Source organism: Vidua chalybeata, chromosome 10 (assembly GCF_026979565.1).
Source record: "Vidua chalybeata isolate OUT-0048 chromosome 10, bVidCha1 merged haplotype, whole genome shotgun sequence".
Lineage (NCBI taxonomy): Eukaryota > Metazoa > Chordata > Aves > Passeriformes > Viduidae > Vidua > Vidua chalybeata.
In genome coordinates, this window is record NC_071539.1 from 19,044,358 (window position 1) to 19,069,554 (window position 25,197).

General features: G+C 41.1%; 1 protein-coding gene across 16 annotated transcripts in view; it reads left to right on the forward strand.

Annotated features, from left to right (window-relative positions):
• SPSB4 (splA/ryanodine receptor domain and SOCS box containing 4) overlaps nt 1–25,197 on the forward strand; it is a 156,705-nt gene that overhangs the window by 88,430 nt on the left and 43,078 nt on the right. For all 16 annotated transcript variants that reach the window (XR_008432569.1, XR_008432568.1, XM_053951644.1 and 13 more), the window contains one exon: nt 10,442–11,298. Coding sequence is in view for 14 of the 16 variants with exons in the window: in XM_053951644.1 (XP_053807619.1) it covers nt 10,605–11,298 (694 nt within the window). In the remaining 2 variants the exon portion in view is untranslated. The remainder of the gene's footprint in view (nt 1–10,441; nt 11,299–25,197) is intronic.

Genomic DNA, 25,197 nt, shown 5'->3' on the forward strand with positions numbered 1-25,197 from the left:
CTGGAAGGATCTTTGTATAAATTTACTTCATTTTATGCTACTTGTGCTGAGGATGTAGTAAACAAAGACCAGTTTAGCTCTGAAGCTGAAAAAAGAATAATTTTCCCAGTATTCGTTCAGGAATGCAGGCTATACTGACTGTGTTATAATTTTTACAACTCAGTGCAAGGATGACTTATTTTCCTGGAGGTAGTCCTTTACTTTTAAAGATATTTCTAAATATTACTTTTATTCTTTATCATGCTGGAAATCACGATGATCTGTATATCCCAATAGAATCTAGGGTTTTGTTTTTCCAGAATTAAAAACTCAGAGCACTTTGCTTTCAGTATATTCCACCTGTTGCTGAAGCTTAACTTGTAATTACTGATGTGCTTTCTCTTTGTCTAAAGTACTGCTGATCCAAATTTAGACTGAACACATTTTTCTCCAGGGCAGAACAGGTCCCTGCCTGAGTTATTGGAGAATCAGAGTCTGGCAGATTTAGATCATGTCTGGAAGATTGTCTGCAATCATATCAAATACGGTTTTTTTTTACGAAGATTAATTGGAATATGTTATTTTTTTTTAATATAGCTTTTGCAAGGCTTCCAGGACACAGTCCTACTTATTTTATTTCATCTAAAGATTAAGTACTAGTATTTTTAGAATATTTTTATTCCCATCAAAACTTGCATCCTGATGCAGCTTTCTTCCAAATAACTTTCAATCTTTTTTTCCTCCCTTTTCATCCAATGCATTAAAGAAGGAAATATAGTTTGCCACTAATTGTTACAAATAAAATGCTGCTTAAAAGAAAATTCCCTGCAGAAGACTGCTTAGTAGGGGGAACTAGAGTGTAAAGTTATTTTGAGAAATACAGGCCTTGTGTTTGAGCTTATAGATCACAGTTTGTGTTGAGTTGCCCTGTAGGCAGGCACAAAGCTGATTTATTTTTATCCATACCTCTATTAGGAAGTCTAGTGTGGGCTTTTTAAAGTGCTTTCCTGTGGTCAGAAATACCTGGAATTGTTGGCACTTGCAGCATGAATTTCTTTGAGGATGTACATTGTTAGGTCAGTAATAGAGAGATGTCAATGCTACTCCAAGTAGCAGCTTCTTCCACCATGGCTTTTTCCTAGTTGGAGGCTCTCTCTGATTTTAACACTGCCAAGTCGGGTAGAGTTTTTCTCCATAGAACAGTATTGATTTGAGAAAGCAGCCTTTCAACTTCATCTGGCTCTAGGACAATGAAAGAGCCAAAAAGAAAATCACATTCCACACAGCCAGCAGGACTTCACTGAGGGCAAACTATACCTGGCAAATTTAGTGGCCTTCTATGGTGAGATTATGGCATTGGTGGATCTGGGAAATGCAATTGCTATAATCTACCTGGATTTGTGCAAAGCATCTAACACTGTCCCACAGGACATCTTCGTTTCTAAACTGGAGAGACATGGCTTTGATGAAAGAATCACTTGGTGGATAAGGAGTTGGCTAGAGCAGGGTGCCCAGAGATTTTATGGGTGCCCCATCCCAGGAAATGTTCAAGGTCAGGTTGAATGGGGCTTTGAACAGCCTGGTTTAAGGACCATGGCAGGGAGGTTGGAACTAAATCTTAAAGTCACAGAATATCCTCAGTTGGAGGGCACCCAACAGGATCATTAAGCCAAACTTCTGGCCCTGCCACTCTTCCAGGACACTGCAAGAGTCACACCATGTGTCTGAGAGCATTGACCAAACACTTCTTGAACAGGCTTGGTGCTGTGACTTTCCCTGGGGAGCCTGTTCAGTGCCCAACCACCCTCTGGGTGAGAAATGTTTTCCTGATAGCCCGCCTAAACCTCCCCTTACTCAGCTTTGTGCTATTAACCCGAGTCCTGATGATCTTTAAAGTGCCTTCCAGACCATTCTATGATTCACCACTATGAGACCCATTCTGGGTTCTCACCAGGTGTCCTTTGTGTCTTCAGAAGTCAGATTTTTGACACGGGGACATAACTGTCTGTGAATCTTTAACTCCTTAAAGTCCTGTGCCTTTCCCCAGCCTCTCCTGTGTTGCCAAGTGCCCTATTTCCTAAATTAATAAAAAAACAGGCACAAAAATATTACTTGGTAAAATGGAAAAGCTTTTATAAGCATGAGGAAAATCAATTTTGTTGCTTAGAGCTTAGGCAGTTTGTTTCTATGATATTACTTTCTCCATTATCTCCACTTGTCTGTGCAATTGTTCTCTACTGACAGATGGGCTTTAGTAGTGGCTGGTGTTTGAAACAGATGAAATTCATTGCTGTTGCTTAAATAATGTGGAGTTTTGCAAAAACATTTATTTGTTTAACAGGAAGTTTTGTCTTTTTGTCAGCACTCCAAAGAAACTTGATTCGTTGCCTCACCTGGGAAATATAGAATCTGTGCAATCTGATTTTGTCATGAAGTTTCTTTAACATATCTGAAGTGTGTTTACTTAACTTCTGTTGTTTAGAAGAAGGAACTGTGGGGCTGATGAAGCATTGCCTTCCTGGTTTTGTGTCTTGCGGCTGACTTGACATGAAATCTTCAGGACACTTTGCCTGCAGTTACAACTTTGATGTGAGCTCCTTCTCATCAGGGTTTCTTGGCAAGATGTGGCCTGGCAGCCCAGCCTGGTGTTCCATGTGCTCACTTCCAGGATGTCTGTCCTGTCCTGTAGGAGCAGTTATTCCTGAGCCTGCTGCTGCTCTGTCAGAGTTGGCTGAGGGTGGCTATTGACTGAAGTAGCTGAAGGGGGAAGGATTGGGAGGGATGCAGATGGTGTGATTGTGTAAGTCTATTTTCCTATTAAACAAAAGAATACGCTTTTGTTCAGCATCAAACTTGTTCTCCTGCACTCATCTCCTGCATGTTTGTGCAAGAACAATGGCTGGGTTGCCTCCAGCCTTGGCCTCCCCCTCTCACTCTGCAGCCCTGACTGGGGGGAAAGGGTCTGACCCCATGTGCATTTGTCCACCCATGGTTTGTCCAAGACAGCCTTCTGGGGCATCTCTTCTACACCAGTCTGTTCAGTTCCTGGGGGAAGAATATCTTCAGCTCTTGTCTGCTGTGTCTGGCCAGAGGCACGGTCTCTTTGTGTCACGGGACTCCTGCAGCACTGCTGGAAGTATTACTGACATCCAGGTCACATCAGGAACTGCCTCTGATGGGCTGCTTCAGCTGAGCACATCTCACACGTGTTGTCTGTAACTGCTTCAGTCCTAATGGGAATTACACAAAGCGAGACTTGGATGCAAAAGATGATCACAAAAGTATCCTGGTTATTCCAGAAGCATTGCAAATTTTAAGCTGGTGGTGAATGTCTTTTTATAGAAGATACTGAGGCAAGGCCTTAGAATCATCCACTGCAAAATGTACAGACAGGCACTGTGAGAGTGGAGCCGTCTCTTGTGGAGTCTGGCGAATCTGCAGTAGCCTTGTGATGTTGTAGAGCCACAGAGCTGCCACTAGTGAGTGTTCCTCTTTAGCCCCATCCTACCATGGTACTGGTAATCACCAGTTGCAGACCGAGGCTCCCTTATGGTTTACAAAGCCTCGCCAAACTTGGAAAACACTGACACAATCACAGACTGAAGCTTGAGCTGGGGGGCCAAATTTTCACTCCAGTGTGATCTTACAGTTTCTGCAGTTGCAGTAAAGTTCTGGTGAACCATTCTATCAAGCCAGAGAAGCACTCATCTGTCTGACTGTCACTTTCTACCATCTGCAGGCCTGTCCTCAGTCTGCTCAGGGATCATCTCTGGCACATTCCCTGGAATTTGCAACTGGCCAGACTGAGGAATGATGCTTTCCAGGAGTATTTCTCTCATTTATGGCTTTTTAACTTATTTCATTTTAAAGGCCAACTGGCTCCAGTGCACATTACAGCAAAAGGAACTGCAGTAAAAGAAAGGCAGTGGGAATGTATTCAGCCACATCTTGAGGCTGTCACTTAATGGATGTTCTGATTTTGAAACTGCAGCTGTAGGGCTATTGATCCTCTACAAAGCTATAGAGCTAAAATATAAAATGAATTGTCTAAAAAGAAATGGGTTAGGCTGGTGAAAAGTAGTAATGACTGGTGAGAAATTGCAATATCAAAATTTAATTATTCCTTGGGTTTTAAATCTCATGTATGTGACACCTATTGGTATTACTTACTTGGTGAAGCATGGTGAGTAGAAATATAAAATGGCAAATGATCCTGTAAAATGCAAAGTGGAGCTGAAAGCGTAATTTTCAATTTAGTGTTTAGCCTTTTTCGTGTGTTAATTTGCTCTTTTGATACAACCCTGACACTTGAATATTAAAAATGGTCGCATCAGCTGTTTGGGAAAAACAGGAAGGTATGTACTGTGACTGAAGGATGGAAGACGAATGATTTTGAAGAAAGAGGAAGATGTAAGCAGAAGCTCGTGCCTGTGCTGAATTCTGACATGAAGTTTAGATGTGCCCCTTAGGGCAGCTTGAAGTGACTGTGGAAATTTGCTCCTGGTTTGGACTGCTGCCTAAATGAATGGTTCTGCCTTTGAGATTTTAATTTTTTTCTCTCTCTTTCCTTTTGCCAGAGCAAGTATTTACATAACTGTCTGGTATTCTAGATCAGAGGGCTTATTCACCTGAAAATAACCTGGCAAAATAAAACGCTAGATTTTACTCACTTTAGTTTTCTGAGGCGGACCCATTTCAAGGCCATTTGAATGCAGGTGGCTGAAGACAAAAGGGAATAATGACTAGGAAGGGGTGGTGGAAAGGATGTAGCAGCTTGAACATCTGTACCCTTATGGCAATTGTAGGATTGCATGGGTATTCCTGTTGTATACCCTGGAAAGAAAAGTACTGTTTCCTTTCAGGAACTTAAGAACTGAAATATCACTAGTTTTAAAAGTACTTGCATAGTAAAAAAAGGTAGTTTTTGTTGCATTGTGTTACTATATTTGTTTTTCAAATTGCATTGCTGTATTCTGAGAAGTGATTACACAGAAAAACTGTTTACAGACTTGAAGTATTTTCAGTTCATGTTTCTTCAGAATAGAAATGTCTTCATCTAAAACCAACTTTCAGCATGAAAGGGGAGAATTACAGAAACACATGCAGAGAGAGGAAGGCATAAAACCAACCCAAAACCTCAAGTCAGCTCCGTTCCAAAATACAGTAGATGGAAGTACTTAAAAATGAACATTCCACTGTATTCATTGCTACTCAGGATTCTTTCTGCATTCTTCGTCATATGACTAAACTGCTTCTAAGTCAGATGGTACAGATGGTATGGTATTTCAGATTATTCTAATTCCAGGCAGCTAAATGCACAGTTTTTTTTAAATAACAAGCTTATCCTGAATTTTGAAACAATTACATTTTTGTGGCATTACAAAACAAGTTACTCTTTACGGAGGAATGTCCTTGGGATTTTCAGGATTTGCATTCCTTTCAGGAATCGAAGAAGTCATGACTTAGTGCTGCATTGTTCATCCCACATATTAAATGTCATTTGCTAAGTGTGTATGCAGCATCGAATTTTGTCTGTAGCACAGGATAGCTTGGAATAGCCAAGCATTTTTGTCTGGTTGCATTGTTATTGCATATTCCCAGTTTGACCAAGGAAGCCAACATTGTTGATTTATTGCCCATTTTGAACAATGTTGGATACCAGGATCTATAGTTGAATCCAGGCTACCCAGTCTCTTTAAGTGCCAAAAATGTGCTTAATTCATTGTCACCCTCAGAACAGCGTTGTCATGGTTATGTAGCTGTTTGCACACAGGGAGCAAAGTTGATAGACACTGGGCCTTGTGCCTTCACATTGTCTGGCTGGGGGTGAAAGTCCTTGTCCTTGAACATACTTAAACCCTTTTCATCGATTTGCCCAGTGTAGCATATAATGTGTTTTTCTTCTTCCTAGTCCTCCTGTAGGGACTTTGGGACTGAAGTTACGTTCAGAGTGTTCAGACACTGTGTCTGTTCTGTTCAGGCATCTGGGGAAGGAGCAGTTTTGGTGCCCACAGAGGAATGGCCTTGGTTCAGAGCCTCCTGCTGCCTCTCTTGGCATTCAGGAGTCCTTGCTGGCTGGTGACAAAGCCCACGTTGTCAGGGGAGGTGGCACTGAGGTCTGGCTGCAGAAAGAAAAAAAAGAATGAGGGCCAACAGCAGAAAGAGTGAGAACTGCTCTGTAGACATTGGCAGTGCTGTTGGATAGAGGCATCTCCTTCCCTGCATTTCTGATAGCCACTTTCACTGGCCAGTGTCATTAGCTGGGACTCACCTTCTGCGTCTCGCTCTCGCCTTCTGTTTCTCACTCTTTGGGTAAGTGTTATTTTAGGAGGAACCTGAATCTTAGTGTGTTCCTAATGTACTTTTGAATTGTGTTTATGTGCTGTCATTTCTTATGCATGTTTGTCAAGCTTCCTGCATGTCTAGTTTGTGACCCAGAGGGAAATACAACTATGAATGCTGAAAGCTGACTTTGCTGAAAGCATGTTTCTTTTATCAGTATGTTCTACTGATGCCAACATACCAAACTTAAGAAATGCACTCTATTTAATGACAGCAAAGTGATGTCCCAGCAAGCTTTATGTAGTAAGTGTAATTTGTGATTTTATTGTGAATGATTTCCCTAAATATTTTAGCAGTCTGAATGAAGATACTGCTAAGTGACATTGACACGCTTTTCCTGTTTGGAGTTGTACTGTTCCTGTACAGTACTTTAATCATTGTAGCCTGACAAAGCTCAGCATGAATGGGAAACTGTGAGACAGAAATTATTTAGGCTGCAAAAACCAGCAGTCTTCTCACACAGGGACAAGTAGTGAAATTTAGTGTTAGTCACTAAACCAGTGCAATGGAGAGGTCATATATTAAGACAGTTCGAAATAGTTTATTGTTTTTTAACTCCTGTAGTGATTTGAAATTACAGGAAGAGCAAAGATTTGGGAAAACCTTCAAAGCAAAGCTATACAGTGAAAATTGATGTTCTTTCTATTTCTGAATATTTATGTATCTGGTGAGAAGATTTAGGCAAGGAAATCTAAGTTTCTCTACAAGGTGTAAGACTGCAAAAAGATCAGTTGAGTGACCCTCTGCTTTGAGAAGTTTCTATTAACTCAGGAGATGGTAAGAAGGTTCTACAACCAAATATTTCTGTAAGTGAGTTGAACTCTAACGAGTCTGACAGGATTAATCTTCTGTCCCTAACCCAGAGCTTTTGGTAATGCTGTGTAGTGTATTCATCCTGTGCTGCAGACAGGAAGCAGGTCTGGGGTACCTTTGCCAGATGAATTGTCTGTCACTCCTCTTCCCTCCATGGGAGTGTGCATGGCTTTCTCACAGCTGCTGGTGTGAGGAGAAGCTCCTGCAGATCCCCATGGTAGTTGGGCCAAGTGTGACTTTCCTGAAGTTTCTGTGCTGCCAGTGTGTGACCTGTGGAAGTAGGGAGGATTTTGTTGGTGAAGACAGGCTGGGCCCTGGTGAGCTGCATCCCTCCAACAGCAGCTCGTGGTAGGGTGGAGGGCACAGTGGTGCTTCCCTGCTGTGCCATGCCTCAGCTGGGTCTCTGCCATCTGCCTGGTGTAAAAGGACAGGACACAGGCAAGGCCATAGATGATCATCTGCCTTTTGAGACACATTGCTCCTTCAAGCCCCCAAGGGGATTGTTGTGAGCCGCCAGGAGGACTTTATGGATGAGTTGCTCCCCATGGAGCTCACATTGCTGCTGCCAGGGCTGGGAGGCAAGACTGCTCCTCACATAAAGTCTTCATGTCAGCTACTATTCAGCTCCAGCAACCAGAGCTGCCTAACTGCAAGATTTTTGCACTGTTGTTCCATGGTAATGTTCATTGTGATGAAAGACTTAGTATTGTAAGATACAGTTTCAAATTAAAGTACTTACTGAGGGCATCCCAGAGTGCAGGCACAGTTGTGTGTATATCAAGGTACTCATAATGATGCATTTTACTCCTCTGAATTACTGATCTATCTATTAGCAGCCTGTTTATGTTACAGTTTGGGGCACATGAGGAAGAATGTCTGTGGCTTGCCAAGTGAGTCAATTCAGTGTTTATAATTCTTGGTGATTTGCCAGGCAAACATCTGTGCCAAGTTTAGTTTCTCATGTGATCAGGAAGTGATACAGCAGGATGCACTGAGGACTTCCCCGGCTGTCTCCCCTCGGCACTCTGATAGGAATGTGGCAATTGTCTTATGTTTTAAAGTAGAAATTTTCAAAGGCATATGTAGAGCTAAATCTCAAGTAGATGTCACTGACGTTCCCTTTGAAAGTCTGATGTTTTCCCCTTTTGTTTCCTTTCAAGCTCCAATAATCACTTTTTAAAAGAAGTTACTCAATCCCTGAGCATGTGTCCTCCTATGAAAGTTTGCTTACAACACTTATTCCTGTTGCTTCCCTGTGTGTGTATTAGTGTCACTATTTAATTTCTCCTGGGATTATAGGTGTGGAATAAAGTACTGAACTTGCTCTGCTGGGCCAAATTGGCATCATGGCTTTGAATCCTTGCATCAACCCATGAGTGCTTGTGCACTATTGGAAATGGGAAGCATCAGCTTAAGTATAATTGCTGTTTAAAGTTTTGGATTCCTCTTACGTGGTTTGGAAAGGAATAAGGGGGGTCATTCAAGTTGACCTCACGTGGAGAGCTCCTGTGAACTGTGAGTCTACCTGCAAATGTGATATGAGGGGGTTGGATACTTGTGTATATTGTTTTATTTTCAATCATTAAAAGTAGTTGCAATGAGTTGGTGTTTCTTTTACACTGATGTGTGTGCGTATGCTCTTGTGGGAACCAGCCACCAGAAAATATTTTCCTGTAATAACTTAACTGTCATGTGGTTTTGAAAAATCACCTTTGTACTTTTACTTCTTTTTTGGTTTAGTTTTTTTTTTTTAAGAAGACTAGATATGGTTTAATTTCTGTATTTAATACATGCTGAAAATACTTTACATGTTATTTGCCATTGGAAATAATAAGAGGACTTCATTTACTTCTCAAACTTTGGTTGGATGGTAAATTTTATAGGGTTTTTTTCTTAAACTTCTTTTTGTTCCCTTTAATTGTGCATACATGTTTCTTAGCTTCTTTCAGAAATTATCTTTGGAATGGGACTGTGTGTTTGGAGTAGAAGTTCTTTAAAAGGAAGAACATGGGCTTGACTTAGCAAGTGAAATATTGTAGGATTTTTTTTGCAAGAACATTTCTGCCCATCTGCTGTTTGGTATTTTATGACAAGCAGCTGTCACTTGGGCTCTTCAGCCTCTTGAGAGTGTGGAGATTTTTTGATTCTTGAAGCATGTCACCACTCTGTCAATAAATAAGCAGAGTGGGTCTACTCTACTATATTTGAACATTCCTGGATTTGGCACTGATCTTGCTAGAGGACAGAAGTATGTCTGCTGCTGCAGATACTCTATCTGATCCCATGTCAATCATGAATTTGAGTTTATAGCACTTTGTCTTCATTTCTAGTCCTCTAGTACCTTCAGAAGTTCTTGATTTCTCTCTACACTGTACTTGAACTCTAAAATGTGAACAAATCTAACTTATCCAGGCTGCAGAGAAACTTTTCCTGGTGCTTTTTTGCCCTGTTTGTCTGTGGAAGCAGAGAAATAATACATTTCAAAATCACGTATTCCCCATAATGTGTCTTGCTGTGTTTCAGGTCAGCTGAATACTGAAATACAGGAACTGTGGATTAGTCTGCTGTCCATTAGCATTAGGAACATCCCCAGTGGCAGTAGCTGCCCATTAGAAATGTCTGCCAAAGAAATGAAACAACCATTCTTCGTTTGTCCTTCCATGGCTCGTTTTCCTACTTCCTTCCTTTTTTTTTTTTTTTTTCCTTTTAGCTCCTTTATTTAAAAAACCACCCCAAAATCTTGATGAATTTTGGATGTTTTTCTCCTTTTATTTAATGTCAGGGTAAATGAAAAAGAAACATGTAAATTTTGCTGCCATTTGCTGTTGGCTGCATTTGCTTTAATAAGGGCAGAGAAGCTGAAGTCTCTGTCACCAGGGTCCAGGACAGAGCATGTCTGGAAACAAAAGATTCTGACCTAGTGTGTGTCTGAGACTGAACCAAACGCACAAGTGAAAGTGAAGCTACTGCAGCACATAAAGTTTGTCACTGCTGTTGGAGAACAGCATCTGCCTGCTTTGGGCCCGCTGTGAACTTGGCCAGACAAAATAGGTGGAAGGGCAGAAGGTGAGGAATGTCTGCATCCTATCATGAATTGGAGGAAATGACTGTCTGCGCTCCGTGCGCTGGTGGGCTCCGCATCCTGCTGGCAGCCTGGCTAGCGCTGCAGGACACTGCACAAGGAGGAGTGAATTTAGCTCTGGTGTTTAAAATAGCTCCTAGGGATGAGAAGAAGAGCTTCAAAAATATGCTGTGGGTTTTCTGTTGGCTTTCTTAAACTAACTGGAAACTTTCTGCTTTCTTTCAGGAGCCTTTTTTACTCTGAAAACATTGCTGCTAAAAAACTCCAAACAGAAGGAGTAAATCCACTCAGCTTGTCAGGTCACTGGCTCAGTGAAACGGTGCTTTCATGAGGTGACGTTGGGCCAAAGTCAACTTTTCTTTCTCCTTTGTAAACCTGCAGCCAAGCAATGGGCCAGAAAATCTCAGGGAGCATAAAATCTGTGGATGTGAGGGAGCCCCCTTATAGACCCGTGAAACGAGAGCTGAGAGGCCCGGATTTCTGCAAGCCCGCGCGCCTGGACATGCTGTTGGATATGCCCCCTGCCAAGCTGGAGGTCCAGTACAAACACGCTTGGAATAACGAAGATCGCTCGTTAAATATATTTGTAAAGGAAGACGATAAACTGACTTTTCACAGACACCCGGTGGCCCAAAGCACAGATTGCATCCGGGGCAAGGTGGGCTACACGCGGGGCCTGCACGTGTGGCAGATCCACTGGCCCACGAGGCAGCGGGGCACTCACGCCGTGGTGGGCGTCTCCACGGCCGACGCGCCGCTGCACTCAGTGGGATACATGTCCTTGGTTGGTAGCAACAATGAATCCTGGGGCTGGGATCTGGGGCGCAACAAACTCTACCACAACTGTAAAAACCAGCCCGGGGTCACGTACCCCGTCTTTTTGGAACCAGATGAGTCTTTTGTACTCCCAGACTCCTTACTGGTGGTTTTGGATATGGATGAAGGGACGCTTAGCTTCATGGTTGATGGACAGTATCTTGGAGTGGCCTTCAGAGGACTAAAAGGGAAAAAACTTTACCCCATAGTCAGTGCAGTTTGGGGGCACTGTGAAATTACAATGAGATACATCAACGGACTTGACCGTAAGTGTTACCGCGTTTGCTCGTTACTCTCTCGATTTTTCTAATGTAGGGGTTTTTCTTTCTCCTTTTGCTGTAGACAGTGTGCTGGGGAGCAGATGGTTCAGCTGTGAGGACTGCACCCTGTATTTGCTGCCCACAATAAATATATCTGTGTCTTGTAATACATGGTATGGATTGTGTCAAAATACCTTCCTTTTTGACAGGCAGAGTGGCAAGAATTCTATGTCCAAAGAAGCTGAACAGGCTGAGAAAAAGATATTGAGAAGCTTCCTGGGTATATTTAACAGTAAAACTCTTGTTTACTGGAGGATATGTTTTAAATCTGTGGTTTCCAAATAGGATTTGTGGATCCTGTAAAAATTTCCTGTAGTAGTGGAAACTCTTACATGGTGTGCATAAACATACTTGAAGACTGGCCAGACAACTTTCTTTCTGTAGTTGCCTTCTCAGAACCCTCAGAAGCAGCTGTGGAACCCCAAGAATCTGGAAAGTCAGGTCAAATACTGCATTCAGCAGTTTTTCTGAAAGACAGCTGTGTTCCTTAGTTCATTTCAGAAGGTACTCTCTCAGGGTATTGTCCAGAAATCGAGGTTTTTGGATAAGCATGAGCTATTTCGGATCTAATGAAATTGTTACATAACAAGGAGAAGCATGTTGCTCCTGCGACCCCCCAAGCAGTGGCCCAGTAGAAGGTGAGTGGCAGAAGTGGGTCCTGTCCAGTTCTCCATGCACAGAAATGTGTGGGCTGTGCCAGGTCTGTGCCCAATTCACACACAGGAGCATGAACTGCCTCAGAACTCCCTGAACTGAGCCAGCTTGCAGGCAGAGTGAGCAGGCTACTGGCACACAAAAACAGGAGCCAAAATTTCTGTTTGGATGATCTTTAGCCCACCTATTCCTTCATGGTAGCTAAATTCAAAGAACATACTTGGAATAATATTTCTGTTTCCTTAGGGGATGTAACTAGAGATGTTAAGAGCAGGGGATCTGTTGCATGGCAGGGCTCAGTAGCTGCTGATAAAGCCCAGGGACCCCTTGCTGGTGAGGGCCACATCCTACAAGAAGGATGCTATTCACTGTCAGCTGCTGGAAGCTGGAGAATAAAAGAATGGACAAGGTAGCAAGTGGAACTTGGTTTTTGTTTAAAACTATGTTATCTGAGGTGTAGGAGGAGCTACAAATATGAATATGTAGAAAATAAATGACTGGGCAAAATGATCACGTTATTTTGGGCTCTTTGAATGGAACTTGGTCTTTCAAGAAGACAGTAAGAGCAAGTGTTCAACACCTGCTTTTTAATTAGTAATTTCTAAAAAATTTACTATCATTTTCCATTAGGATGTAGTGGTCTAAGATTTTTTTCTGTCAAAAATTAATTCTCTGCTCATTAAGCTTATATCTGACATACCAAGTAGAAACAAAATTAAATAGTTCAACCCTGCTTAAGATTACCTTTTCTAAACATCTGTAATAAGCTCTGGGGGAAAGACTTTTTATCCACGGGAGCCCTGCAGGTTTTACAGCTGATGCTAAACGACAGCTTCCCAAGTGCTTTCATACAGGGGAATATCCAAGGATCTTAAGTGTTTTGCAATTACTGAGTCACTGCAGAATGATGTGCTGACAGTCTTTTTCTTGGATTGTGGGGGAGAGAGACTTTTGCAAAAGCAGTTTTTATAATGCTGTGAATATCTGCCAAACTAAGCAAAGTACAGCTCAGCTTGGTCCATCACGTCCACACGAGGAATTGTTCTGCATTCCTTTTGTAGCTTTCACAGGGCTGCTCAAGGGAGCTCTAGGAAGATGAAAACACAGGAGGAGGATGTGAATGAGTTTGGTAGAAATTATAAAATAAAAGGGACTAAGTGGAGAAGGATAGCTGTGGTCTGTGAGATGGCAGAGAGAAAAATTCCCATCTAGTTTCTCGTGGGATAATTTTGCTGGAAGAGGCAGGATATCCCTGAGAAAGTCAAAGTCTCTATTATTTTTAAACACATGAACCCGTGGATAAAAGAAAACTTGTGAACTAAACTTTTATGTAAGCCTGAGTGTTAATCTGATCATGTGAAGAGGAAGTTTAAAGCTACTTTGCTATGGGGCAGTTTGACATCCTGGAATCACATCATTTGTTATCACATATTCACTGATCCATTACTGTCCTGCAACAAAAACAACATTCAAGAAACCAAATGAGCTTGTTTAGCTGGTGCTCCAGAGCAAACAGTCTCTTTACCACTAAAGGTGTTTCTATCCAGGCAGCCCTTGTGCAACAGTACAAATTTGGCTGTGGCACTCTCCATGTTTGCTCTCATTGCACTTTTGATTGCAGGTTTTTATAATTGCTTATTCTTGTGAAAATCAGAGCAAGTATTGAAGAGCAGTTGTGTTCACAAATTTAAATACATTTGAACATATATGTATGTGGGGAGTTGTTACTGTTTGATTCCTCTCTAACATTACCAAGCTCTTCTTTTTCCCTCCTTTTTTCCCCCCTAATCTTTCTTGCCCCCCATTCCCTGGAATTGTTTCCTACTCCTGAGTGCAGCTTTTGGTAGATCTGGCCATAAAAACTTAGCTGGTCTTGAAGCTGCTGTCAAACAGTGCCTCATAACTTTCTATTCAGTGATTGATTGTTGCCGTTCAGAATGCAAACCACAGCTTGTGATGGTTGTTTGTGTGGAGTCCTGCAGGGCAAGCAGAGACCTCCATGGCAGGGATTTCTAGTGTTTTCAATACTTGCTGCTTAAATTGAAGACCTCTGAATACTTTTAAAGGCCTGTGTATTTCAGTTGCTTGGCAAAGAGTGAAAGGCTTGCAGGAATGGAAGAGTGAAAGGCTCAGATGATGGCTTTCATGCAGCTGCAATGAACTTAAACATACGTCACAGATGATGCAGACTTCCAAGTGTGTTAATTACTGCAGGGATGGCAGATTCACAGGAGGATAAGGCTGCAGGTCATAGATCAAGGACCTGTGTGCCCTCTGGACTCTGGATATTGCTCCTAGAATAATGCTGTAATTAAAATCAGTTGTACTTCTGCCAGCTGCATCTGATCCCCACAGTATTCTGCTTCAGAAACTACCTTGAACATCACATGATGATGATCTGTGACTTTACACAAGAATTTTTTTTCCCTTTTTTTACTGTGAGAGACTTGGAGTTGCAACTGTTTTCAGGGTTTGGGAGGAAAGGCAGAGGGACAGGACAGAGTGCTCATAAAAAGTACATTGAGTTCTTCCCAGCACAAACTCCTTTGATAAAATGCTGTCAGTACCTACCACACTGATATTTGCCTAGTTCCTAAGCTGGACAGAAGACAGAATTTTACATCAGTCTTCTGAATTACTGCCTATTGCAATAATTAGAAACCTCAAATAACATAAAAGCAGTAAATATTACTTTTCAGATCAGGATATGTGCTTGTTTACAAAAAGCTGGTCTATTTATATCTGGTGTCTGATGAGGAGTCCTGGAGACTGTTTATAGACTGGAACAGAGAAATAGCAAAACACTTCTGTGTAAATGTACACTGCAGATCATGACTGATCCATTAGTGTTTAAACAAAGCATTGGGAGGACAATCAATATAACAATGCTGTGATGAAAAACTTGGTCATTGAGTAGGTAAACTGAACTCATTGCACTGTTTGCACTAAACCTCCCATAGTCCTTACTCAATTCTGAAAATAATTGTTGAGCTCAGGAAGTTAGAAGCATTTGTCTCAGAAGAGAAAACTTTACTTCCAAGTATAATTTATGGAAAACATTTGTCTGTAAAATTTATATTTTATTGTTCTTGCAGGATGTGGCCCTCACCAGCAAGGGGTCCCTGGGCTTTATCAGCAGCTACTGAGCCCTGCCATGCAACAGATCCCCTGCTCTTAACATCTCTAGTTACATCCCCTAAGGAAACAGAAATATTATTCCAAGTATGTTCTTTGAATTTAGCTACCATGAAGGAATAGGTGGGCTAAAGATCATCCAAACAGAAATTTTGGCTCCTGTTTTTGTGTGCCAGTAGCCTGCTCACTCTGCCTGCAAGCTGGCTCAGTTCAGGGAGTTCTGAGGCAGTTCATGCTCCTGTGTGTGAATTGGGCCCAGGAAGAGTAGAGCAAATTCTTGCATCCTGAGTTGCCTGGGGAAAGGATGCTGATCCCTGTGGCTCCTGCCTCTCTTGGCTGCTGGGGCACTTGCAGCTCCAGGGAGGAGCTGGGGGTTGTTCTGTATTGAAGGGGGAGGGAGGAGAGGGCTCAGTGCACATCCTCTCTGCTTGCTGCTCCAGCTGCACAACTTCTGGCTTGTGGGGTCTGTTCACTCCTTTTGCTCTCAGCTGTGCAAAGATCACCGTTTAACCCGTGAAACTCTTCTGGACCTGAGGCTCTGTGTGTTTAGCATTTTGAATTAAAGGTGATGCTTCTAAGCTAAAAGACCAATTTTGGAGCTATGCACAATTTCTTTCTCTTTCCTACTATTCTTAGTTTATTTTAATTCATATTGGTCTGTGTCTAACATACCACAATTGCTAGTTATAAACATACACTCTTCCCCTTGGAGGCTTTTTTGCCATAAAGAAATCTAAGTCAAAATTGTGACATTGTTAACTGCCAGGAGAAATCCATAATCTCTCATCAGACTCTGGGTTTTCCCCCCTAATGGGTTTCAATTAAAATTTTTTAATGGACTTGTTTTTTTTGTTTATCTAAACTTGTTTTATGCTATTCATATAATACAAGACTCTGGAGGCTGCAATGGAAATAATGTACTCTGAAAATCCAGTATTGCTAAACCTTAGGAAGGATTTTCCCTACAGACATGCAGTCGGAGGATGAAGCTGCAGCAATTAAGCAGCCAATGCTGTGAAGAAGCAATCTTTAACTTTTGAGATAATTTAACAGGAAACAGCATTTTCAGTGGCTGCTTCAGGAGTCAGATAGCTATTGTTAGGGTTTTTTTGTCTTCTTCTAAATGAATTCCTGTTCCCTGGATTAAGTGCATTTTTTTGTCCTTTAATCCTAATTTGTTAACACTTTCTAATTAATTCTCGGCCTTTTCCCAGCAGGCTGAAACCACTGTATTGTCACTAGAATATGCTACTCTGCTAAGTGGCTTTTCACCCCAGCCACCCCCTGTCCCTTCTTGGTGGTCTCTGCATTACGTCTCTCTCCCAGATACTCTTCATTTATTCAGTCCCCATTTCTTTCTTTCCTTCCCCAGCTGAGTTTCTCTTCTGTTGTCACACTAAGCAATAATAAATAACCTACCTTGTTTTTTTTTTTCCTTGTCCCCAACTTCAAGTAGTGCATTTTTGTTACTGGTAACTGTAGAAGATCAGGTGCAGTGTCACTCTTCTAGATAAGGACATTTCAGATTTAAATGTGTGACTTTAGCTGTAATGATGAATGGGGTTTGTTTTATATAACTTTCCTGTTAAGACCTCCAGTGACAGAACCTCCTCTGACAATCTAAGGCACAGATCAGCTTTACAGTTAGCAAGTTTTTTGGTTTTATGGTTTGGGAGTTATTTGTGGATTTGGTTTCTTTTTTCCTTGCAGTCTTGTCTAATTTGTTTATTAGCAAGGGATCCAGTTATCATTGGCCTAGCACATAAGAAGGTGCTGGGATATTTTCTTTCAAGCTCAAAAGCTCCCAAGGCTAAGAGCAGCCATCAGTAGTCCACAGCTGGGCTGTGGATTCTTTGCATCCTGACATACCTGGTGTTTATTCGTCCCTCTCTGGTTCATAAAAGTGCCATGGCAACTGCCAAATCTACAGTTTTAAGGAAAAAAATGCTTGATAATGTGTTCTGATCATGTTTCCACTGATTTCCCATGTACCCTCTTTTTAAGAAATAAGTACCTTAAAGAGCAGTGACTACAGCTCTCTTCTCAAGATTGAAGTGAACAAGTGACACCATGAATATTGCACTTATTACACTAAAATAGCAACTTGATAGGCTTGCTTGACCATGAATTTGGTCAAGCTACGATGGAATTGCTAAGCAATGTAAATTAATTCTCATAGGTTTGTATAAGAAGTGGAAGTTGGTAAAGGACTATTATTGTTGAATTTGCTCTATCTGTATTGCTTTTGGGAATTGTAGACTGTAAATCCAAGTTTCAGGGCAAACAGGGATACTACTGTCATTGAGTGAAATATTTATTTTATTGTCAAAATTGCACGTGCCTTTTAAATTTTGACTGTTTTCTGTTTCATACATGTTTCCTCATAAGTTATGTTTCTCCTTAAGATATTCCTTTGTCTCTCTAGCCATGGAAGTTTCTACCCTTCTGTAATTACAAGCTCTTTTTGCAGATGGCCTCTTTCTCCTAAATCCAGTGTAGCTTCTCTACTAGAGAGAAGCGACTAAACCTTCTTTACTAGAGTTAAACAACCTGATTTCTAGTTTGAGTTCAGAGAGAATTCCACTCTAAAAAAAGAGTGTGTTTTGGCTCATGAGTTCCTATACCAGTCTTCATATTACGGCAAAATTCATATTTTTTATGGTAAATTAACAGGCAACGGGCCTGAAAATGAGCATGTCCAGAGACGCTGCTGTGCTCTGCAGGTGGTTCTGCTGAAAGTAGTGCTGGTGCTCCCTGTGTACAGGAGAATAAAGTTGCACTAGCAGCAATGCTGTGTGGAAATAATGCTGAGGCTGTGAAGTGAAGTACTTGGAAGCTGGCAAACAGCAGAATAGGATTTGGTTTTTCTGCTGCTGTAATTCTGAGCTGGGCAGCCTTGTCCCACTATCTGGAGATAGCGTTTCACTCTGATAAAAGGTTGTAGGTTCAGCTGCAAATCATCCTTTTGTACTCACTTTTTCCTCGACTCTTTTCTCCCCAGCCCTGTATGTCCAGGAGTTGGTGTATTCTGTATTTCCCAGACAGCCAGTGTGGAAACCCCCAGAGCGTGACAGTCCCTGTGTTCTCAGGTTCAGGTTTGTGTTGCCCTTTGAAGATAAGAGCAGAAAAACCCTGCTAGCAGGACAGCACTGGATCAAAGCTCCCCCTCATCTGCTTTGATTTGGCAATATTCCTTCAGTCTTTCACTTTAAACTGTTTGGGTTGGGATTGATGATCAAATCTGTCTTCTGGTCTGTTATCAAACCTGATTTTTGCTGAAAACCCTCCAATGCTAGAAGTGTGAGATGGGACATTTCAGTCCTCAGTGCTGGAACTCACTCAGGGTTGTGGCAGAGGAGATGCTGGAAGTTATTGACAGAATTGAACTTCATGTATGTGTACTGAGAGGATGTGTTCAGATGATTTAATGTTAGCTGGTGATGAAATACAGAAGATAAAATGCTGACACTACAAAGAGAACTTCTCTTGGTGATTTCCAGTGTAAGCTCAGAACAGTTAGTCAAGCCTATACCTGTATTTTCCATGGTTATGCTTAAGACAACACATTTCATTTTCATACATGTGTCAAACTTGTGTCATGAATAGCAATATAAGAGTATATCCCTGCCTTCTGTGAACATTTCTTTCTGAAAGTAATGAACTTCCAGATGTGGGATGTCTTTGGTTTCCCCTTCCCTTTTTTTTTTTTTTTTTTTTTTTTTTTGAGGAGGTTCATATTAGCTCAGTCTCTACCAATTTCTTATCACTGGTTGTCCAAAAGAATTGCCTTATTCCAGAGAAGTGATTTGTATTAAACCAAAATGTATTATAAGCAAAGTAGGTAACATTAAAAAATGAAAACTTTTGTTTGACAGTTTTATTTCTCACAATAGACACTTTAATTTTTACAGCAATTTTTCCCCCCGTTGGAAATGGGAATTCCATTTCTGCATGTGTTGGTTCAGACATGACATTTAAAGACATGGTGCTTCTGCTTTTCAATAAAAGTAACTAGAAAATTAATAATATTCTTGTGTGTGCCACCTACCTGCATGTCTATTCACTGTGTAACTGAATGGGCCACAAAGCTTTTGAGACAGCATCTTGAAGCTAAAAAAATCTACTTCCTCTTCCTTCTGGTTTCAACAAGTTTGACAGCTACAGTTTATGTGAGCAAGACAAAGTGATTAATTTCTTTTAGATCCTGCTGCATTCCCTCATTTCTTGTAGTGTTTACCTTTCATATTTTGGTATTCTCTTAAGCATGAGCCTGTAATTGCTCTCAAAAATACATTTCTCTGTCCATCAGAAAAAAACAGAATGTGGGGTTATGCTAATGCCCTGTTCACTTGTTCAAAACCGAAATGCTTTATGCTTCTGAAAACTCCTAATTTTCAAGTGATTTGTGTTATGTAAAATATATTTTGAAGATACTTTAAAAATATCTTTATGAAAGGGAAAATAATTTTTAAAGGCTTAGGAATTTGGTTTGTTTAGACCTGGTGCTCAAACAACCACAGCCAAGCAGTGTGTTTGGGGTTTGTGTACTGTCCATGACTGCTTCTCTTCCAGCCTTGCTTTTTGAGCTTTTCTATTCTTTGCAGTGTTAACTACCACCCTGATGAATTAGCTCATGCACTTAAAATTTTTGTTATATTTTGACACTGGTGATGTCAAAGGCTCCCACTTCTCATGAAACAAGTGATGTTGGGGTAAGTGACTTGGGTTAGGTTGGTGTGGAATGTGTGCCTTGGCTCCAGAAGAAATACCATTTAATTTCTTGGTTCATACTGAGTTTCACAGCACTGGAAGGCCTCCTCATCACGTGTGTGGACTCACTCTATCTTTGTTGTTTTAACTCCAGCAGTTGCTTTAATGTGCTGTGCTGTAGCTGTGACTCCAGCCCTGCTGCATGCATGCTTGCCATATGTGTAAACAATTTGCTGATTTTAGTGGTATGACCTGCTGGCCTCTGCCTGTGTAAACAAATGGAGGCCAAAGTTCAGAGAGATCAGAGGGGAAACTTTAAACATCCTGCAAAATCTGCAGTCCATTAAGTGTACGTTAGTATTTGGTTACAGCCAATCCTTTTGTACTTCTGAGTAATTTGTTCATGGCATGTTTGGGAAAGGAGGGATGGCTTCACCTGGGGCTTGGGCTTGCACTGAGAAACCAGCTTCAGTGGTATTTTCTTGGAAAGGGAATGCTCACAGGTGCTTCACTTTTCATTTAGATTGAGATTTGAAAGTTAGGGTTGTGGGGACATTGGCCAAAAGGCTGTAGTGTGCAAAGAATGAATGATACGAGAGACCTGTGACACAAGCTACAGAATGAAATGTGTGGCAAAGAAGGGGGAAAAGCAAAGAAAAGTGAGAAGTGCCAGCAAAATCTAGAAAGATATACTTGAAAGAGCAAATGTGAAGAAGGCGCTAGTGCTTAAAAGGAAGAGAGAAGGCAGACAAGTCTGGAAAGAGGGTTAAAAAAAAAGATGCTGAGATTTTGACAGGAAATAAGCCCTGATGTAGTAAGCCAAGTAGCACATGGAAAAGAAAGGTCAGGACTATCCAAGCTCTTGAATGGCCAGACATCCCTCCTGTACTTTCTTTACTCTCACCACCACTTTTTCCGGCAGGAGCTCTGAGTCCAACCCTCAGCTGTGTGATGTTAAGCACAGCCATGCTGAGCTTTCCTGGCCACTGCTTGTAGTTGCTTGTTACTTCTTTGTAAAACAGGCTAAGAGCCTGTATAAGTCAGAGAAACTGACATATGTTCCCTGTGTTTTTAGTATGAACTTTGCAGGAATCACTGTGATGCTATTGGCATCTCCCAGGATTGTTTGTTATTCATGACTTTACAACTGGAGTTTTCAATTTGAGTAGAAATGAGTGAACTGTTAATATTTCTGGATCTGAGAGGCTAAATTAACCCTGCATATTTTTGAGTGACATATTCTTAATTTCTGATGGACTTCTATAAGTTTTTAAATGTTTTTTTCCCCCTAGTTTTCAGGACTTACTGTAAATTTAAATCTGTTACTTCTGTGTTATAGATCTTGTGTCCTCTAAAATAATTTGCTAAACTTCCAGGTGTAGCTGATCATCAGGCAGATGTTCAAGGCATTTTATAATTTCATTTCAAGAATAAAGCAGGAATGAAATCATCTGTGATGCAAATGTTTTCAGAGTCCTGCATGTAACTTGATGTACTTGAAACACTGGAGTTCCAGCCTTTTAGCATCATCCCCAGCAGCATTTCAGATACTAAACTCTGATAACATCCTCGAAATGCAACTCAGTTAAGTGGGCAGCATCTGTATGCAAGCAGCAGCTTCCTGAGAATGTGATATTTTTCCTAAATCACTTATGCAGAGGAAGTTCCAGACTTCCTCTGGCCCATTTTTTCCTAACACCTTTAATGCATAATGCATACATAGGCTATAATCTTAAAACATTCATGAAAATAAGTTTGTCTTTAAAACAGAACAGAGCAGGAACAAACCAGGATGGTTTGGACTTGGTACCAAAGGGGGTGATGCTTTCAGCAGCTTCCCTGGCCACAGAGCAGCAGTGCTGTACTTCTGTGGCTCTTGATGCCTCAGCTCCTGGCTGGGTTGCACGTGAGGTGCTGCACACAGGAGCAGTTAGCGGTGACAGCTCTGCAGAGAAGGAGCTGCAGGAGGAAATGGCCAGGAATTGACTACTGCAGAAAAATGAGTTTGGGGAGGGGTGCCTGGCAGTTTGGCTGCTGTCAGAGGTTCTCTCCTGGAGGGGGAAGCTGTCCATGCTGCTTTAGAGCAAGAGGAGCCATTGCACTGTTGTGGTGGATGGGTTTCTCAGCAGCCCACAGCAAAGTCCTGGTCACCAAATGCCACCGCTCCAAGGAACTTCTCATCAGTTGGAATCACCATCTGCTTTCTGTTCCCCATATTATTGTGCTGATAGAAACTTCCTTAAAATGGCAATATACCAAGAAACATTTTGTGTATGAAATGTGAAGATGAAATCTAAGAGTCACTTTTACCATGGTACACTAAATCACTTACTCCCCATGATTGTGAATCACTGTAATTTTGGTTTAACAGCAATTTACTCCAAGTTACTCATTTGCTTTATAAGACATCTTAACAAATTGTTTCAATAGGCATGTTATGTTAAATAGGAAAAGGGTTTGCTTTCTTAGGTAGAAAATAACAAAACATTCTGTAGACTTATTTGTTTTCCCAATCACTGACAATTCCTTGCAATAGCAAATGGCATTGTTTGCTATTTTCCCCTCTCGTATGCTTAGCTACCCTTATAAGCAGGATAAGCCATAGACCCAAAACCCTATCAACTTCAGCATCTTCTTGTTTTGTTCTCAGTACACAATTGCCTTCGCAGTGGTGATTTTTAAAAAAGAGATTAGGCTTTTAAACTAGAACGTTTGCCTAACTCTGCGGTATTTATGAAGTAATGTATTAAAGGAGGTGTTTGGTAGTGGTGATTTTTAAAAAAGAGATTAGGCTTTTAAACTAGAACTTTTGCCTAACTCTGCAGTATTTATGAAGTAATGTATTAAAGGAGGTGTTTGGTAGGAGCTGCTCTTGGAGCCGGTGAAAATGAAAATCCAATGCTCTCTCTACTTGGGAAGTTGCTCAGTACTACAAAAAAAACCCACATTTATATAACCAACACAAGAGCACACATGAAGTGTAAAAAAACTTTGTTTTTTAGGCTTTTAGGATTAAGATTTTGAGCCAAAAAGGCAGATGGTAAATCCATTTCCCAATGCTAATCTGACAGTAATGTTCTGATCCTGTGTGGAGCTCAGTAATGCTGTGTGCTTCTCTGAAATCCACTGGCTGCTGGGAAGTGGTATCTCCTTGTGCAAGAAAGTCTTCTCTCCTTTAGCTGGAGATGGAGGAGTGTCTCCTTGTAGTGAGCAGGTGGGCAATGCTGTTTCTCTAGTTTCTCTGCAGGAAGTATGATGACACGTTTTTTCAGAAGTTGGGAAGAAGAGTGCTTTGGTGTCCTTCTCTGAGTGTACAGCTGTAAGCTGTCTTTCACTCATTCTTTCCTTTCTTTAATCTGCAAATGATGCCGTCTCTATTTGCACAGATTTGAAAAATGGGCTCTGATCAGCTGATTCTGCCAGCTGTTTTGTAAAAACAGTATTTTAAAGTAGTCTTTGAGCTAAAATGTGAAAAATGACCTTTGAAGAAATTGGGGTACACCAAGTGAGTTATACAAAAGCAGTTGTGCAAAGCTGTCTAGATGTGTCTTGAACACAACCAAATTGTACTTGATCCCCTGAATAAACTCTAATACTCTTGTGTTTTTAAAAAAAGAACTATTTTCTTTGACTGTCAAAAAGTCACTAGTTTTGTTTAATGTGGGAAATCCTGATAAAGCTGATTCAATTTTAGAGCACTCCTTTAGCCTTGCAGAACAAGGAGGAGCCAAAGAGATGGATTTTGAGGTGGTAGATGAGGGAGGTACTGACTAAAGGCTCCTCTAGATCTTCTTGCTGCCACTGCTTTCAAAGACCTGTTCTTCTGTTTCTCTGTCCAAGTTAGTTGCAGTCACAGGAGTTTTTAGGGGCTCTTTGGTTTTGTTTGACAATTTTTACTCTGTTCTGCCTAGACTGCAGTAAATGGGTAAGCAAAGGGAGCCTTTTCACAGAAGGGCTGATGATCTGTATTACATGACACGTCCAAAGAATGAAGTGTTCTGGATTAAGCAGGATTATATCTGTAATTTTTTCAGATCTTTATCTGGGTTATTTAAGGTAATAAGTTCCACATTTGGCCACATTATAATTTTACAAGTAAGTTTCTGCAGACAAAGCCAAACTATCTATGTTCCAAATGGGCCATCCAAGATGAATGGTACATATATTTCAGATAGATAGATATAGATATCTATATCTCTGTGTGTGTATGTAATTCTTATCCATTTTAGGGCCTTTCTTCAAATTCTCATAGAACACATTCAGCTATTTTTGGAAAAGTGAAACCAAATCCTTTATTAAACACGTAATTGTGTGGTGCAGACAGCAGTCTCCAAAGATGTTACTGCTCTTTTTGCCAGGAAATTGTAGCAGGGAATTCGATGCCTCCTGGGGCACTTCTGCCAGCGGTCTCCAGTCGCTTCCTGCCTCAAAGGAAAAAACAAGGAGCAGTAAATGATTTCTGGTTTTAATTAGGCTGACAACGATTCGTGCCCTGAAGTATGTTAGGAGAGACAGTCATTAAGTGTAGTGTCCCTGGAGGCATTTCCTGCCCCATCCGGGATTTGCTGGTGTGCAGCATCTCTTTTGGCTTTGTTTTGTGGTGACTCTGCAGCCCTCATCTGGCCTTTTGTGTTCAGGCTACAGCAATTCTCACATCTCTCCTGTTGACACCTCAGACCTGCTTTGGCTGTTCTTCTGTATTTATCTAGATGTTCCAGTTGAGAAAACACGTATATTTTCAATTATCTATTCCACATTACGTACAATAGAGTCCACTACAGAGGACACCTCATCTAGTTTGTGCTTCCATTGATCCAGGCTGGAGATATAGTGTTCAAATAAAGATTAAGTTAAAATTCTAACAAGATTTTGGGCTTTTGATATTAGAAACTGTAACAAAGGATAGTATGATTAGATAGGCGAATATATATGGCAATTATTTCATCGAAGGGAATGTAATGCTTTTTATTTGTCTGAAGGTGGGAATGTGTGGAAGTAAGGGCAGTCCAATAGGTTTTGAAATTTCAGATACTTCAGAGAACCTGATGAAAGACTTGTATGTTGGTGAAGTTGAGCAGTTCTTTTGGGAACCTTCTTTAAAAACAGGCAAGAAAAGATGGAAGCAAATGGTCAGGTTCTAAGTTGGGAGGAGCTTATTAGTAGAATCTCTGCTGGGATCTACTCTGCTCAGTATGGTAACAGTGAATTGGAAAATAAGGTGAAGTAATTTAGACACAATCTTTCAAGGCAAATAAACCTAAACACAGGACTCTGAGCAGAGTCATTACTTGACATTAAAAAAGTAGGTGAGGTTTGGTGATGTTATGTGCCCAGTACTGTGTAACA